Source organism: Corvus hawaiiensis, chromosome 6 (genome assembly GCF_020740725.1).
Source record: "Corvus hawaiiensis isolate bCorHaw1 chromosome 6, bCorHaw1.pri.cur, whole genome shotgun sequence".
NCBI lineage: Eukaryota > Metazoa > Chordata > Aves > Passeriformes > Corvidae > Corvus > Corvus hawaiiensis.
Window position 1 is genome coordinate 49,706,111 of NC_063218.1, and position 16,277 is coordinate 49,722,387.

The window sequence follows — 16,277 nt, forward strand, 5'->3', positions numbered from 1 at the left end:
GGGCCATGGGTAAAATGTAGCTCTTGTCCATTCTTTTTATGATCTTCCCAGCATAATTAATGCTACTGTGGTGGTTTGACCTTTGCTGGAGGCCGGGCACCCACCAAAGCCGCTCTGTCACCCCCCTCTGAACTGGGTAAGGGAGAGAAAATACAACAAACGGCTCATGAGTTAAGGACCAGGACAGATCACTCACCAGTTACTGTCACATGCAAAACTCAGGGAAATTAGTTGAATTTATTGCCAATCAAAATCAGAGCAGGATAATGATAAGTAAAACAAATCTTAAAAACACCTTCCTCCTACCCTTCCTTCCTTGGTCTTAACTTCATTCCTTATTCTCTACCTCTTCTCTCTCAGTGATTCAGGGAGATGGAGAATGGGGATTATGGTCAGTTCATCACATGGTTTTTCTGCCACTGCTTCCTCCTTAAGAAAAAGAGTTCTTCCCCTTCTCCATCATGGGTTCCCTCCCATGGGAGGCAGTCCTCCGTTAATTTCTCCAACGTGAGTCCTTTGCACGGGCTGTAGTCCTTCACAAACCGCTCCAGTGTGGTTTCTTTCCAGCGGATGTGTTTCCTCAGGAACAGGGTGCTCCAGCACGGGCTCCTCTCTTCCCAAGTCTGCAGGTCCCCCTGCCAGGAACCTGCTCCAGCATGGGCTTACCACAGAGTCACAACCTTCTTTTGGGCATCTACCTGCTCTGGCATGGGGTCCTCCAGAGGCTGCAGGTAGATCTTTGCTCCTCCATGGGCTGCAGGGGAATCCCAGCTCTGGTTCCTGAAGCACCTACTGCCCCTCCTGCACTTATCTGGGTGTCTGCAGGGCTGTTTCTTTCACATATTCTCACTCCTTTCTTCTCTGGCCACATTTACTTCTGTGCCACAACTTTATTCTCCTTCTTAAACAGATTATCCCAGTGGCATTCCTACCATCTGATGTGCTTGGCCTTGGCCAGCTGGCTGGCATTAGAACTGTCAGACGTGGGGAAGCTTCTCAAAGAAGCCATCCTCATAGCCCCCCACACCCTGCTACCAAAGCCTTGCCACACAAACCCTTCAGGAAAGTACCAAGCAGGTTTGTTGTACATAATTGGCATTGGGAGATGAGGGGTGCAAGCAAAAAAAATTCTTTTAGTAGAATCTTGAAGTAATGTGGAGGAAGACAGAGGTGGGATGGTTTGAAAGTGCCACACTGGTCTTTAGAAGCTAAGAATGAGATTTACAAGATTACTCAGTACTTTATTCTTCATATTGAAGTCAAGTGTGGGAGGAGACTTGATCTGAGGCATTTGGCATCTCCTGTTAAGGCAGATGAAGTGTTCTGGATAGCATAGCAGAAATACAGCTCTGTGGATGAAGTCTTGCTTCCCATTGACACATACTGTCACCCACACTTCATAAAGAGCATCCTAAGGGAAGCAATTGACTACTCATATTCCAAAATATGTTATGTACACAGCATGTTTCAACATGGATACAAAACTGTGGGGCAGCTAGGAGTCCATAAGAATATGTTTGGTGCCTTTGTGGTGACCTGAATTATAAACGTTATGAAATCAGGAGCTTCTGAAAAGAAAGAAATGCTTCAATCAAGACCTGATGAGACAATGTTTTTGAATAGTCCCAATTCGTGTTGCATAGTTGAGGAGGTAAATCACTGTCTTTTCATCCTCAGAATAGGACATACTATGAGACCTTTTATACCTGAAGCAATGGGAGGTTTTAAGGTGTGCCTCCCACAGATGCAAGCGCACCGCTGCCTGCTTCCATGCCACCCCAGATCATCATCATTTCTGCAGCATTATCTGGAGTACACAATGAAAATCTGTCTGTGACCCCATTCTGGAGCTAGAAGTAGAAATTCTCTGCTTATGCAGGATCCAAAATGGTGTTTGCTTACCACTGTGGGGACCTGTTGATTAATGTCAGCTCCTGCCACGGTAACTCAGCCTGAGGCTGTGTGGTGTGAGGTGGAGTGGAGCCTTGGGATACATGTGAGCATGAGAGGTTTGTTTCTTTGGGTTGTTTTGTAGAGTGAAGCTCATGGCTGCAGACAAGTGATGCAAAATCCTCCCGGAATAATTGCAAAGCTCATCACCAGTGTGTGCTTTTTTTGTGTCACCTTCTCCAACAGAGAGCCGTAACAACTTGTGCATGTCTGCTTATCTGTCTAGACAAAACATTGCTCAGTGCATGTTCCCTCCCTGGGAAGAGGATGAGAAGGCAAGCTGTTGCATCTTTTTTAGTTTACTATTTAAGGCTGTGTATCCATGTTGATGAGCACAGTATAGGAACCCAGACAGACTAAAAAGCAGGACTGTTACCACTTTTTACTTGCATTGTTCACTTTTTATGCACCTGTGTGGATAGCTAGGGAGAAGGATAGCTTGAAACTCTTATACTTGTGACATTTCAGTAATCTAAGCATGCCCCTAACATGAAGGGACTGCAGTTAGAGAGGTAGCAGAGCACTGAACTGGAAACAATGATATTTAATTGTTCAGGGTTTCCATTAGGGCCCACAGCGGTGTAGCCCTGGATGGAAATAGGGCTCTAAGACAGATAAAATTGATCCTGTCTATGGATGTCCACACCCTTATCTCTACAAGTGTTTATTTCAAAGCCTAAATTAGAGGGTCTGAGGGATACTGTTGCTTTCTGAGGAAGCCGAGCAGTGCAAGCATAGCCTTTTTAAATGCATGAAAGAAAGCAAAATGCTTATACTTGGCATAATACCCTTGGGGCATGTATCAGGTTTGTGGCTGAAGATGATTGTTGAGACTGGTCTTGATATAATTTACTGTCTTTGAAATGAATGTGATAGTGGCTTTCCTAAATGTTTTTTTGTGAAGGCTCCAGGGCATAAGATTTGAGTCACTTAGTAAAGCAGGCTGTCCCCAAATGAATGACATCAAAATGTTCCCATTTGAACCTGGCAGGAAGCCAACAAATCACCCCTCTGCTTCAAGGTGCAAACCCATTCATTCATGAGAGCAGATCTAATACCTACAGAATGCCAGGCCAGTCACTGGGGAGACGTTAGAAACACACAGTAGTATTAGCATTATGACTGTAGAAGTTATTAATTTAACAAAAGAAATATGCCTTTTGTTTTTTTCCCAACAATAGCAGTGTGACAACACCAATTCAGATTATAGTGGTATGAATAGTAAACACTTTCAAAAGTGTGTGATACCAGAATGTGTTTGTTTCTTTTAATTGTCAGAGTCACTCTTTTATTGAAGAGGCTGTTTGTCTGGTTCTAAATTATTGCCATTTTTTGATTATGCACTCAGGGACATTTAAGTATATCCTATAGCTAAAGTGTAAAGGCACAAAAGTTATTTTTAAGGTTTGGGAGCAGAGAGTTGGTTATCCTGTTTCAGAGAGTTCAAACCTGTACAGTTCGATCTGCATCACTGTGCTGCTGACAGTTCTCCCTGCCTGTGTGGCCTGTGCATGGGCAGTCTAGGCCTTTATCTCTTGAACTGTGGAATTACAGAGCTGCTTTGTGGATTTCCATTTTCAGTGCTAAAGGGAATTTGCAGCCTGGGATTAATTTGGGACAACCAACTCCACTGGAAGTGAAATTGTAGTCTGTTTATAAAAGCTCAAGGCAGCTCCCGAATTATCACCAGGCACTTGAAAATGTTCAGTGAAGAAAACAGCATAACAAAGAAATCTATTCTTTAATGAAAAGAAAAATTTAAATTGTATCTAATATTCAGTGGTAATCGGATGGACCTTCTGTAAGAGGGTTAAGAGGAAAGGAGAAAAGACAAAATCAAACCAAAGCAGCTTTGAATTGAGCCCTGATTGAAAGAGTGCAATTGCTAATTATGTGTGGGTGTGATAGAAGTTAACATTCAGTGTCTCTGCCCTCTGAGGGTCTGCATTCGCTTAAGAGCTGTAATTTGACACCATATTTAATATTTTATTTTGAAGCAAACTCTCCTCGAGGGGCCCTAGCTGCCCTGAGAAATGGCATTTCATTTAACTTGATGTTTCACAGGAGAAAAAGGAAAAATGACACTGCCCAACAACACATCTTGTGTTTAAGACCTGTAAGCATTAGGAGAGCCATTAAGAATAAACCATCTGTGTATTTGATTTAGTAGTGGGAGTATGATTTAGATGTGAACAAGGGCATAACTAGTCTTGTATTGGGAAATAAGAGCAACTTCCCCATTGTTAGTAGAGACATAGCAGTTTATATTGAGTGTAGGACCCTGGCAGTCAGACCCTGCCAGACCCTGCAGATGGTACAGTAGCTCCCATATACTTCCCATATGGTTGCTTTATCTGACAGTCCCTTACTGCTTCTGATGGCTCCTAGCAGTTCCTCTTTGCTGTCTTTCCAGAGCAGAGGGCCCGAGGATTTTTTTCTTCTTGCTCCCATCTGAGTGAGGCTCACACCTAATTCAGAGTGGTGTCAACTGAGGTATCCTGAGCTGCTTTTCCCTTGCAGGTCTGGTTCATATGAGCTGTTGTGGATTAGAGATTTGGTGTGAGGATCAGGTAAATTACATTCTCCTACTAGGTGGGTTAGGTATATTGTAAAGCAGCCAATACCAGTGTGTAGGAACCTAGTATGAGAGGAATGCTGTCTGGAACATTTGGTTTCTTCCAGAAAGGAAGGGGTTGGTGACAGATCAAATGAAGTCCCCCAGACCCACCCTTCAGTAAAACAAAATCTCTGGTGTCAGGCTGCATCCTTCCCCCTCCAGGGGATGACTTTGTAGGCCAGCATCCTGTCTTTTAAAATTGTGTTTTGCAAATCTTTTGATTATTTGGAACAAAAAAGACTCTATGGAGGCAGGGGAATTTGAGAAGATTGTGAGTTTTGCTTTTTTCTTTCCCATGTTTCTTTTCCTCTGCAGTTATTTTTTTCCTGAACTACTTCTTGAACAACACCACAGTGAGCTACTCTGTGGGGTGGGGAGTGGAAGTTGATATAGAAAGGCATTTTAATGCTGTATCACTTCACCCTCTGAGACTGGATTTTGTCTTTGCATTTCAGATCTGTAGAGTGCAAGCACATTTGCAGAGATTTGTACTAGAGTCACTAAAAAGTAAGACTGAACATTAACTAAGAACAGATTCCTTCTCACAGGGAAAAACAGGCTTCTTTTTTGAATCATTAATTTGGTTTAATAAAACAAAATCCTTATTTAGCTCATAACAAGCCCTCAGTTTTTCTGCTAACAGTAGCTGTGGGTTAAACATTAGTCTGAAAATTAATCACAGTTGTCCTCATATAGTCTGAAAGTTAGTTTCAAAAGCAGTTTTTCAGAAATTGATTTAATAAATTAGGAAACTTCTGGGCATTTTCTTTTTTCATGACTTATAAAATGTACTGTCCCAGAATTCTAATCACAGAAAAAATACTACTGTGGTAATTTAATTAAATGTTTATTTCCATGTGTACAGCCCATCCTAAGGATGGACCCTCTGTAACCATGATAAACGTGTTTCCCACCGTTGATAATAGAGTCCCTTTTCTGTACAAGAATTTAACAGGTAGTAGGAGATGGCTCCTGTTAGGCTTGAGCATTATGGAACCTGCAATAAAATGGCTAGGATTTCCTCTTCATCTTCTTTAATGATGAAAGTTGGAGCTGGTAGACATTTCCACTGCAGCAACTCAGCTGAAGATGCCCTTAGGAACTGGAATCTATCCAGATGATATTTTCACTTATCATTGTGGCACTTCCCTGTGGCAGCCAGACAATTACAACACAGTAGCTGTTGGACTGTTGAAAAAATCACAGCAACTTGAAGGCTCTTCTAAATCACAGCAACGAGCCTTGTCCGTAGCCTGAGATTCACAGAACTTATCAGCAAGCGCTTAACATCATTGACCGATTGGGAATCAGATGAGGTTTGCAACTTGTGTGATGGCCAGTCTCCTCCTGTTGAAGAAGAGGGGGAGGCAGCTTGTCTTGCAGTCTGGTATTTCTCTTCTCCATCCCTCTCTAGCAGCTTGCAGGCTTGCTTTTATATGTGACCCCGCGGTATCATAATAATGGTCCTGGGTGAACACGAACATTTTTTCTGCCTTCACCTCTCTTTCTCTCCTCCCACCCATCCCAGATGAAGTGGCAGGTGGACTGAGTGGGAGCAGTGTGAAATGAATGCAGAGAAAACATGTGACTCAGCAGTTCAGCAGGGAGCTGCTGAGTGGAAAGGCAACTATTCTCCTTGCGCACTCTGGCATCAGGTTGCTGTTCCCTCAGAGATGAGAAGAGGCCCTTTATGGATGGAGCTGTGCAGCCCCCCAGCATGGCAAAGGCACTGCGTATTATTTTCAGCAGAACTTATTTCAAGTAAAGAGGAAAGTTTCTTCTTCAAGTTTGTTAGAAATATTGCCAGTGAAAGGGGCGAAGCATCAGCTAGAAATACGTAGACCTCAGTTCTCTGCATGCCTCGCTCACAGATATTCTGCATGACTTTACCCTTTCCTTTCTTTCTCTCTTGATGCGTCTGTCCCTTTTGGTAACTGGAGTTTGGCATAAGTGGCAGCCAGACTCCACCAGCTGAGCTTGGGAAGTGCAAGTCTACAGTACTTTTCCTGGTGAGTAGGTGACACCCCTTTTCCTCTCTGCACCATCAAAGAACTCCACAGAGAATGCTTGCCTTCCCCAGAAGGAGGTTGCTGGCTTTCCCCATGCTACATGCCACTCATGCACAAGTAAGTGCAAAGGAAAGTTGGTATTTGTGGGTTATCCTCTGTCACACAAGGATAAATTAACTTTCTTGTTCAGGATTAGGGAGGGACCATTGCAGAGCCTTCCTAAGGAGTTTTGTAGTGATGCAAAAAGTTGTGGTATTTTATTACCAATTCTGTTTGTCTTTGAGAATGGAGGACCGAAGTAGATTTTTCTCTATAGACTAATCAAGAGAATGGTAGACATTTTAAATCAGTGGCTGTACTTACTCAAATCTCGATTTTAAAGCTATAGTGTGCATCGTCACTGAATTTCCCCAACACGCGCACACAAAAAAAACAAGCATGAGGTGGTGTTCTCTTGAATCTCAGAGAGCCTGAAACAATGTCTCTGGAGAGCTGTGAGCAGCTGAATTGATGGGCATATCAACCCATGAATCAGAGTGAATGAAACACAGGTATTTCCAGTGTGATCTTTTTAGCAAAAATATTCAGCTTTCCCGAATAGAATCCTTGAATGTTAGAAATTTCAGTTGTTCCCCACACAGCCTCTTGCCTGGCTCAGCTTGTTCTTACAGACTGGGGTAGATAAACTTAGTGCAAACTAAGAGCATTAGAAGTTGTAAGCTGAAATTCATCTCAGATTAAGTAACATAGGAGACTGACACCCGCGTTGCTGGTGTGTAGGCCAAGTCTTGGTGAAGAATCTTCCATTCCTCCCTAATGTGTCAGAGAGGATAGTTCCAGTTTCTTGGACCTCTTACTTAGATTGGTGGTATGTCAGGCTTATTTCTTTAAATTCTGTTACAGAGAGGAGTCTGATGTCTGCAGTTGCAGTCTGCAGTCCTACAGAGGACCACAGGATGGATCTAACTGGCTTCCAGTTAGATACCAAAGTGATTTTAGGGTTGCTTTGGTGCCTTGCAGTGTTTAGTGGTAAATGTAGTGGGACCCATGAATCTGCCTGGCTTGTTGCTAGTGTTTGAATTAAGCTGTCTGATACTTTCTGAAGTAGCTCTCGATGTGGTTTTGCATTACAAATGTAAGATCTACCAACCACAAGCTCTTGGCACCTAGAACTTGGACTTTATCCAGAGTGGAATTGAAAGTACTGAGGCAATTACATAGTTGTAAATCCCCTCCATCTCCAGTCAGTCAGTAGTAGGTAGTTCTGGGGTGCATCTGGGGATGTTTTAATTTGCAACTTTTAATCTGGATACTTTTGAGGCCTAGATGCTCTCCTCCTGAGCAGCGTTTTACTCAGCCATTTGGAAAACATGAATTCATTGAACTCTTGTAAACAGAGAGGGTCAAGGATCAAGCAAAGTAGCAGTTGTCATGATCAGAAAGGTCAAAAAAATTAATAATGGAGGAGCTAGAGAGAGAGATGCATTCTTAGGGTAACAGCAAATAGCATCCCCAGTTTTCAACACAGATCATTATATCTTTAGTGTAAATTTTCAACATAACTTATCAGATGAGTCAGGAGTGCAGACAGAATCAAGAAGAAACAGACTTTCCTTGGTGGTGAATTTTATCTGTCTGTAAACAGTAATGATGCAGCTCCTGTCATGTTTAGTACTTAATAAATTAGGTTGCTGTTCATGAAGAAGTTTGGTAGAAGTTTCAGAGTCTGCAGAGTGAAGAACCTAAGTACACAAGTTATGCTTGTCATGCAAGTATGAGAGGTCCCCTTCCTCTTACCCCCTTCTTTCCATACCACTGCAGGGCAAAAGAAAGCTAAATATTCAGTTTCCATCCTTGTCATGCTGCAGTGGCAACCAAAAAAGAGAATGTTTTCTTAGCCAATACCTTTCTCCTAAAGCCCCATTCTTTGGATAGACAGGCTTTTTACCCTCTAGCACAAGCTGCCTCTTGTTCATGTGCACTCTGAGGCAGCTCATTCAGCTTTGATGTGTCTTTCCAACACCTGGACTTGCCTGCGATCAGGATGTCTTATGATGTGTGTATTTAACAAGGTCTTGACCAGATCTGTGAACTACGTTGCCAAGGGCTGTGTCCTGCATGTACAGTTGAGGTGCACGTCAAAAGAAGCAGTGTACTTGAGACCTATCACAGTAGTGTGCTTTCATCTACTGCTCTTTCATCAGTAGCAGTTCTCCCTAGCAGTTAGATGGAAATTAGAGGCTGAGATTTCAGTAGGCAGTTGCATTTGGACATCTGAAGATGCAGAAGCCATAAATGGACTTAAGACTCTGGTCTGAAATGCTGATAATCTTGATGGATGTGAGGTATTGCTGGCACGTTCATACTTTGTGATGCTTCCACACTGTGGTCCATTCCTATAAATTCTCACCACATACGACCATCATGAAGATGTGGACAGGTTCAGAGGGCAATGTACCTCAATACACCTAAAACAATTAGGGGCAATGCAGCCGAGCTGCTGTGGTATGTTGGCTGCTGCAGCTTGAGACTTGGCAGAACAGGTGAGGCCCCTTTTGCTCTCCTGTCTTGTGTGTCTGGAAGGTAGAATCCACCATTAATAAAATCTGTATTTCCCAGTGAAGAGGCAGCACCGTCCAACTCAGAAGCATAATTCCCACAAGGACAGTAAGATGGATGTGCATAAATGTCTAATAACTGTATGAGCACTGTCTTTTCACTGCTGGGGTACATTTTCTTTCTGTTATAAAAACAATTTTGTTGAGGAATAAGTCTTTCTCTCAAAAATACATTGTTAAATTAAGTCTGCCAATGGAGCTGTGCCAATTCCTTGAGCATTAGCACCCATGCACAAGAGAGGACACAAGTTCCTTCTAAAATGTTAACTTCATTAGGAAATATAGCCAGGATGTGAGGTTCTAAGAGGTTGTTTTTTGTTTTTCTCTGAAGGCTTTAAGTATGAATCAGTTGAGTTACAGAGCTGCTAATGCCTCACCCACAGCAGGATTTGATGGGATCGTGGCATGTTTGTTACTGTAAGGCTTTGTTGACTCGCTTATTATTGCTACAGTGCCTTTTAGTGTTTCAGCTAAGACTAGTACTCTAAGCACTTGTTTTTCTGAGAGTTATATAGGTGTTTTTTCTTTCTTGTGCCTGTTATGTACCCGCACATGAAGTCAGAAAAAAAAAGATATGCAGATGCAGGAAATTTAAAATGGGCATTGCCAGTAACAGAAGCTAGCTTTTACCTTCTGAGTGAAGAAAGATGTTTCCCTATATATATTATTCCATAATATAATAATATGCAGTCCTGTGCTGTGTATTTTTGGCAGCTTGTTTTGGTGGCACTGCTTAAGGAAAGAATACAGGATGAATGGATCCCTGGCATGATCCAGAAAGTGCTTCTCCCTGAACAGCAAGGATGAGGTTAACTTTATGATGCTGTTTTGAAATTTCAACTTGCTTTCACAAGCCATATGGCTGCTACAGATGTCAGAGACCTTTTAATTCTTCTGCCAAAGGATTTTTTTTCCTAGCAAGTGTAGTCTTGTTCCAAAGCAGAAGTACTCATGGAACTTGAATCCCCATCTCCATGATGGAGGAAATAAGGAGGCTATCACATGGATGCTACATTTCACTGTCAGTCAAATCACTAGCAGAGGAGAGGCTAAATTCACTCCTGGATGCAGCTCTCTCAGGACCTTCACATTCACCTTGACACGAGAAAGCTTCACTGATGTCTCACTCATTACCTCATCTGCAACTGAAAGAATCCTGGGCCCATTAGGGCAAACAATACAGGAATATGGGATTGCAAGATGATGTGTGAGTGCTAATTGAAGTGTTGTGTAAAGCTGGCATAGTTAAACCAATACAGAAGCCTAGGTGGGCATCATTATGTTTGTTAGAATCTAATCTTTTGGCATCTGTAGGAGAAAAGTTTGAGTGGATTTTGGTTAATACTAGACCTTCTCTTTGTATATCCAAGACATGTATCTGTTCACTTTTATGTATGGATTCACCCAGTTCCCCATTATTTTAGTTCTTGCACCTTTTGCCTTCTGTTGTGTTAGGGAAAATAACTCTTGATAACAGTGTCAATTCAGCAGAGCTGGGATCCTGGGCTCCTATGTCCACAGACCAGGTCTCTCTCTACCTTATGCAGTGAAAATAATTGAAAGTAGGAGTGGTCTATTGTCCTTCATATAGGGCAGTTGTAAGGAGGAGAATATGACCCCTACAATTGTACAGGTGTTATTAGACAACGCTGGAATTCCAGGAATTGGACTTCTGGGCTGTGGAGAGGCACAGATCCCCATGGTTACAGACACAGGGCAGTGCCCTAACTTTGACATCTTTTTTCCAGAAGATGTAGTTAAGTGGCCTTCGCATCGTTGTATTATAGTCAGGGGTTTGTTTCCAACCAGAAATGACCTTGTAAAATCTCAGGCTGTTACAAGTACAAAACAAAGAAATGCTGTTTACCTGCTACATAAGGCATACATTACCTGGTCAGTTAAAAAAAATCTGAAATATGAAAAATTATGACTTATAAAAACCAGTTGAAAGCTGAGCGTGAAATCTGCATTCCTTGGCTCCTTGCATTTCTTGGTCTGGTTGTCTTCCCAGTGTTGCTTTAGTTTTTCACTGTGTATATTTTATCTTGAGCTTTGGGGAGGAGTATGCAAGACAGGAAATCATCAGAACTTGGAAAAACAGTAAATATGTTCATTAAGCATTCTTAGGGACACAAGTACATTATTTAATGCAGATAAAGAAAAAGAAGAACTTAAACTATGTTTAGTGAAAATGGAAGGTTAGAGACTTCAGGAGCAAACAATAATAAACTCTAAGAAAGTAGATATTTTTGAAGCTTTAGATCTCAGCCACAGGTACATGTCTCTCTGCAAGGATGACAAAAATAGTTTCTGACACGAAGATTCTGTCCCTGCTAAATTTCAAATTCCTGTTCCAAAACACAGAACATAAACATCCCACAAAAATAGCAGGAAAAAATTGGCAATCATTAACAAGTGTTTTCCTCTCAATTTTTGTTCAAATCTAGTGAGACATGAAGCAGTTTAAAAGCTTGAAAATTTTCAGCATTAAGGACTGAGAGGTAGACTTCCCATGATCTCTTGAGCTATATTCCAGAAACTTCCTGCTTTTCTTGGAAAAGTGCTGTTTTCAAGTGGTTGTGTTCTAGCATTAAAAAAACAGCATTAAAAGATGAATTCTTACTATGGCCAGACCCTCAGCTGATACACAGATATATTTCATTTGCCTAATTAGAGCTCTGGCTAGTTAATGGGTGCTTATCTGACTTAGAGTTACTATTGTGAGATATGTAGAGAAATGTTTGTTGAGAGGAACGTTTTATAGAAACCTTTCCTCAACAAACCATGGAAGGACCAATGATGTGGCCTTTCCCTGGGACACAAGAGGCTGGTTTAGGCTTAAGGCTACAGTGTTGTACACAGGGCAGCCTTGGGGCATTCCTCATGTACAAAGATGTAAGTCAGTAGTACTTACACCCAGCGAGTCTGATCTTCCACTCCTTTTCTCTTGTAAATGAATTTATATCTACACAGACTCTATTCAAAATACTGTTTCTGAGGGACTAGCCACACCAGTGGTTATTTCCACTGAACAGAACAGCATTGCAACATTATTAAATAGCTCTTGAGGATGAATTCATCCAAGAAGTAGGTTATTGGAATAAAGTCTATTTTATTAGTGCCTTAGGACACTCAGCTAAAACCCAGAGCCCCTGAGCACTATTCAGACACATAACATGAAACAGTCTCTACCTCAGAAATTTATAATCGAACTAGACAAAGCAGACAAATAAAAGAAATAGAAAAATTGAGACGGGAAGGGGCAAAATGGGTTCTTTGCCATCATGTAGCTGGGAAGTGTGTAGCTAGGCAATAGCACAGGTAGCTTCTTTTAAAAAGTAAAAATGAAAAAGTGCAGCAATGTAAATGAGAATTTGTTAACAACAAAGCCCAGAATCGGCACCTCCGGAAAGAAAGGGAAAATAATTTATCCGCCCACACTCACTTTTTTCTGACGAAGGCAGGTGAATAAAGCTGCACTAATAGAGTGTGACGCTCACAATCCTGAGCTGCGCTTGCTGAGGCGGAACTGAGAGGTAACCATCGTCTCCAGGAAAACAATAGCCCTGCAGCCCCCGCGGTGCCTGCGGGGTCACATCCCATTCATCCCCTGCACATGTCGTTTTCACGTGAAGGTTGTTCCCGTCCAGCTGTTATGGAGTCAGTGGATGAAGCTGAAGGACGGCAAGGAGAGCTGAACAGGAAGGAGCAGTCCCTGAAAGCCTCCCAGAAAACGGCAGTGCTCGGTTGGCCTCCCCGGTGGAATGGATTAATACCTGGAGACAGCATGTATCTGTTTGTCCTCTCACAGATACTGGTAAGGCAGCTTGCCATAGCTTTGGGATGCTAGGACCCTTCTTTTAGGCTGCACTGGCTTGGGCGGTTTCCTCCTTATTCACTCTAGATGTAGCAGTGGGCAGAGGTGCAGTCCTCATTTCTGCAGCCACCTCTCACGGCTTTGCCTTGAGAGCAGCCCCTACCTTTTGATGTCCCAGACTCCCATCCCATTTCCTGCCTCTCTGCAAATGCCTCCTTTGCTGAATGACCGATATCCCACCAAATCCATTTTCTGTGGCTGATGTGTATGGGGGTAAAGACCCATGTTGTTAACAAATGGAGCAGGAGGTGTATCCTTTAAAGCTGTGGTGCGCCCTTCACAGTTGGGGATGAGGTTATACCTCTCTGTGAGCGTGTTAAGTATAAAATCATTGCTCTTGTGGTTTATGCTAACTGTGGCGTGTGCAGCACCCTTAAGTGGTTCAAATGAAAAGTTTCCATGTGTGTATGTTGTGTGTGTATTTATAGTGATGCCTATGTGAAACATGGCTATTTGTGAGAGCTTTGAGAGAGGCCTTAAGAGTTTTTAATAACATCCTAAATCCATGCAATTACTAGTTTGGATCTAAAAGTAATAATCCTGAAAGTTCAGAAGTCAGAGGAACATGTTGCTCTTTCAGTGTTGCTCAACTTGCTGTTTCTGGGCAGCCCTTTTGCTAGTGAGGGTAGGAGGGAGCCTGTGTAACTTGGTGATGCACATCTAGTTAATAGTGGCTGAGCTTGGAGCCTTCAGTCTTTTTATTCCTGTCAAGCTACAGCCTAGAAAATACCTGACTTCTTAAAGCAAAAGCGATAATCAACATGAAATCAGCGCTAACTAAATTAGTTAATTATGCAGTCTTGAAATGAAAATGAATGTGTGTATAATGAGAGATGCTAATTACGTCTTTTCTGATTGATTGCACAGCTTCTCTGCATGATGCTGTGGTACAGCACTTACGGGGCCATCCCAGCAGCTCAGAATGCCTTCGACCTGCTCTCTTACTTGCTTACCCCATTTAAACAGGTTTTTTCAGATCAAGGGGAGGTAAGTCCCTGTGCTGCTCTCTGGTTATATAGCTGATGTCAGTAGCCTTCGGTGGCACTTCTAATGTCTCTTCTGATTAAAAGTATAGTATGCATTTATTTCATGCATTAGAGTGACTTTTGCACTGTGGGTATGTCCTGAAATGGTAGAGGAGTGTTCTGAAAATAGATGAATATTTTATCTTTGAGATATTGGGCTAAATTTTTGGCTATGATGTTAGGTCAGCACAGCAGATTTTTCATTATGTGCAAATTATTGAAAATGAAACAAAGTAATAAGAAGTCATCTCATTAAGGTTTAGCCCACAGTAAGGGGAGAGCTGGAACTTCATTTCTTATGATGAATAGAAGCTTAAATTCTGGAAGAACAGATCAACCCACATAAAAGGTGCTAATCATACCATAGTCTCAAAAATCTGTTTTTGTTGAGTGTTTAGAACATATCTGTGTGCAGTAAATGTATTTCAAGTGTACTAGGTGCACAGATTCAGTTATATTTACAGAGCTACCCCAGTAAAATTGCTTAGCTTCTCACCATGACATGATGACATGTATACCAGAATGATTCATCTGATAAATTACTGGTAATTATACCCAGTGCAGATTTTTCTAGTGTGGACAGAACCTTAATTAAGTGGTGAACAGCTACTTTCAAAAATCAGATTAAATATATTTGCTATCAGGATGCTTAGATCCATTGTACGTAATCTTTGAGGCAGAGGCTTTGCAGTGCTAATAGAAAATCTGTTTCAGTGCCTCTTGTGATTGAAGTACAGTGGAGACTGTTTTCTCATATCAGTGTTTATGAGCTGCATGTCACCTGCTCTTTTGGGGTTTCTTGAAAGAAGCACTTTTTCTTTGCCCTTTTGCAGTTGGCTTTATTATGCACAGAGCTCTTCAAAGACTATTGCCTGTGTCTTATTTGCAGTGGCTCAATCATTAACAAATTGTTGTTCCTTACAGAAAACCACTGATTTGTATAATTTTGACTTACAATAATTGTCCTTCACAGAGGAAACTGTTTCCTAGAATGCACCACAAGAACACCCCAAGTATGACTCTGTGCAGATGTTCATGCATATGTTTGAGGACTGTTTATTATAGCACTATTTATTGTGCAAATTTACACTTGAAAACAGTATAGGCAAATAAATCTTCTGATGTTAAAATAAGCAAATGGAAGTTCTTAACTCCAAATTTCTCATTAGCTGTACTAGCAGGAGAAAAGCAGAGTAAAATTCCTTGCTCACTGAAGCCCATTAGAATTGAATTTTGTACCTACTACTGAGAGCAGGCTGAGCTATAAGACATCAGAATTAATTCCACTGCCAGTGGTGTGAATTAACCTGATGGTGCTTCACTGAATGCATAGAAAACACAGAAAACTCCTCTGTGGCTGGATTCTATTTAAAGATCCCCAAACCTAGGAACAGTACTAAATTTTGTTTAAAGCCATTTGCCACTGTATAAAATCACGCTGACTGTAGCAATGAAGCATTGATCCAGTCTGCAAAATTGAATTGTGGATTCAGATCTCAGCTTTGCCAAAGCGTGAGGGTAGGAAGCAGAATTCCTGTTTGCCTTAGCAGTGAAATCTGGGATTTGGAGCTTCTGAGATGCTGGGGCTTAGAGGTGGTTTCACTTTCAGTCTTCTCCAAAGCCTGGCTTTTTTTTTTGTGGTGATGGCAGCTTTTCCACAGGTGAGTATGATATCAGTAAATCTTCATGGGACATAATGCACACTTTGCCAAGAACATGCATGCAGACACTGTACTGTGCCCCTAAATGAATCATTGTCTATTCTGCTGTCTCACAGAGCCTGACTACAGTTGGGAGTGTTGTGGTATCATACATCCTGCTGTCTTTGGCTTCTCTAGGACTGCTATTTGTAGGATCTCTGGTAAGTTGTTATATAGCACAAACTATGTTCACGCCCTTTTTCAGTGAGTTTTTAGAAGATGTCTAATTCATCCAAAGTTGTTGGTGTTATGCCTAAGTTGATTGTAAAGCACTGGTTTTGGAGCTGTTTCTATATAATTATCTCCTTGCTTTATGTGGAGGAATCAACCTTACTCAATTTCTTGATGAATTTGGGATTGCGCTGATGGTTTTTATTTTTTCCATCCACAGATGGGCAGACTGTTTGCTCTGAAGTAGGAGGGATGTGGTCCATTAACAGGACCATCATCCATTGATGTCAGTGGCAGAAGGAGCTGTTCC

At 41.7% G+C, this 16,277-nt stretch overlaps 1 protein-coding gene across 6 annotated transcripts in view; it reads left to right on the forward strand.

Annotated features, from left to right (window-relative positions):
• Positions 1-16,277, forward strand: part of PTPN5 (protein tyrosine phosphatase non-receptor type 5) — an 85,555-nt gene that overhangs the window by 38,807 nt on the left and 30,471 nt on the right. For all 6 annotated transcript variants that reach the window (XM_048307820.1, XM_048307821.1, XM_048307822.1 and 3 more), the window contains exons 3-5: positions 12,830-13,011; positions 13,939-14,058; positions 15,874-15,957. In XM_048307820.1, coding sequence (XP_048163777.1) covers positions 12,830-13,011; positions 13,939-14,058; positions 15,874-15,957 — 386 coding nt within the window. The remainder of the gene's footprint in view (positions 1-12,829; positions 13,012-13,938; positions 14,059-15,873; positions 15,958-16,277) is intronic.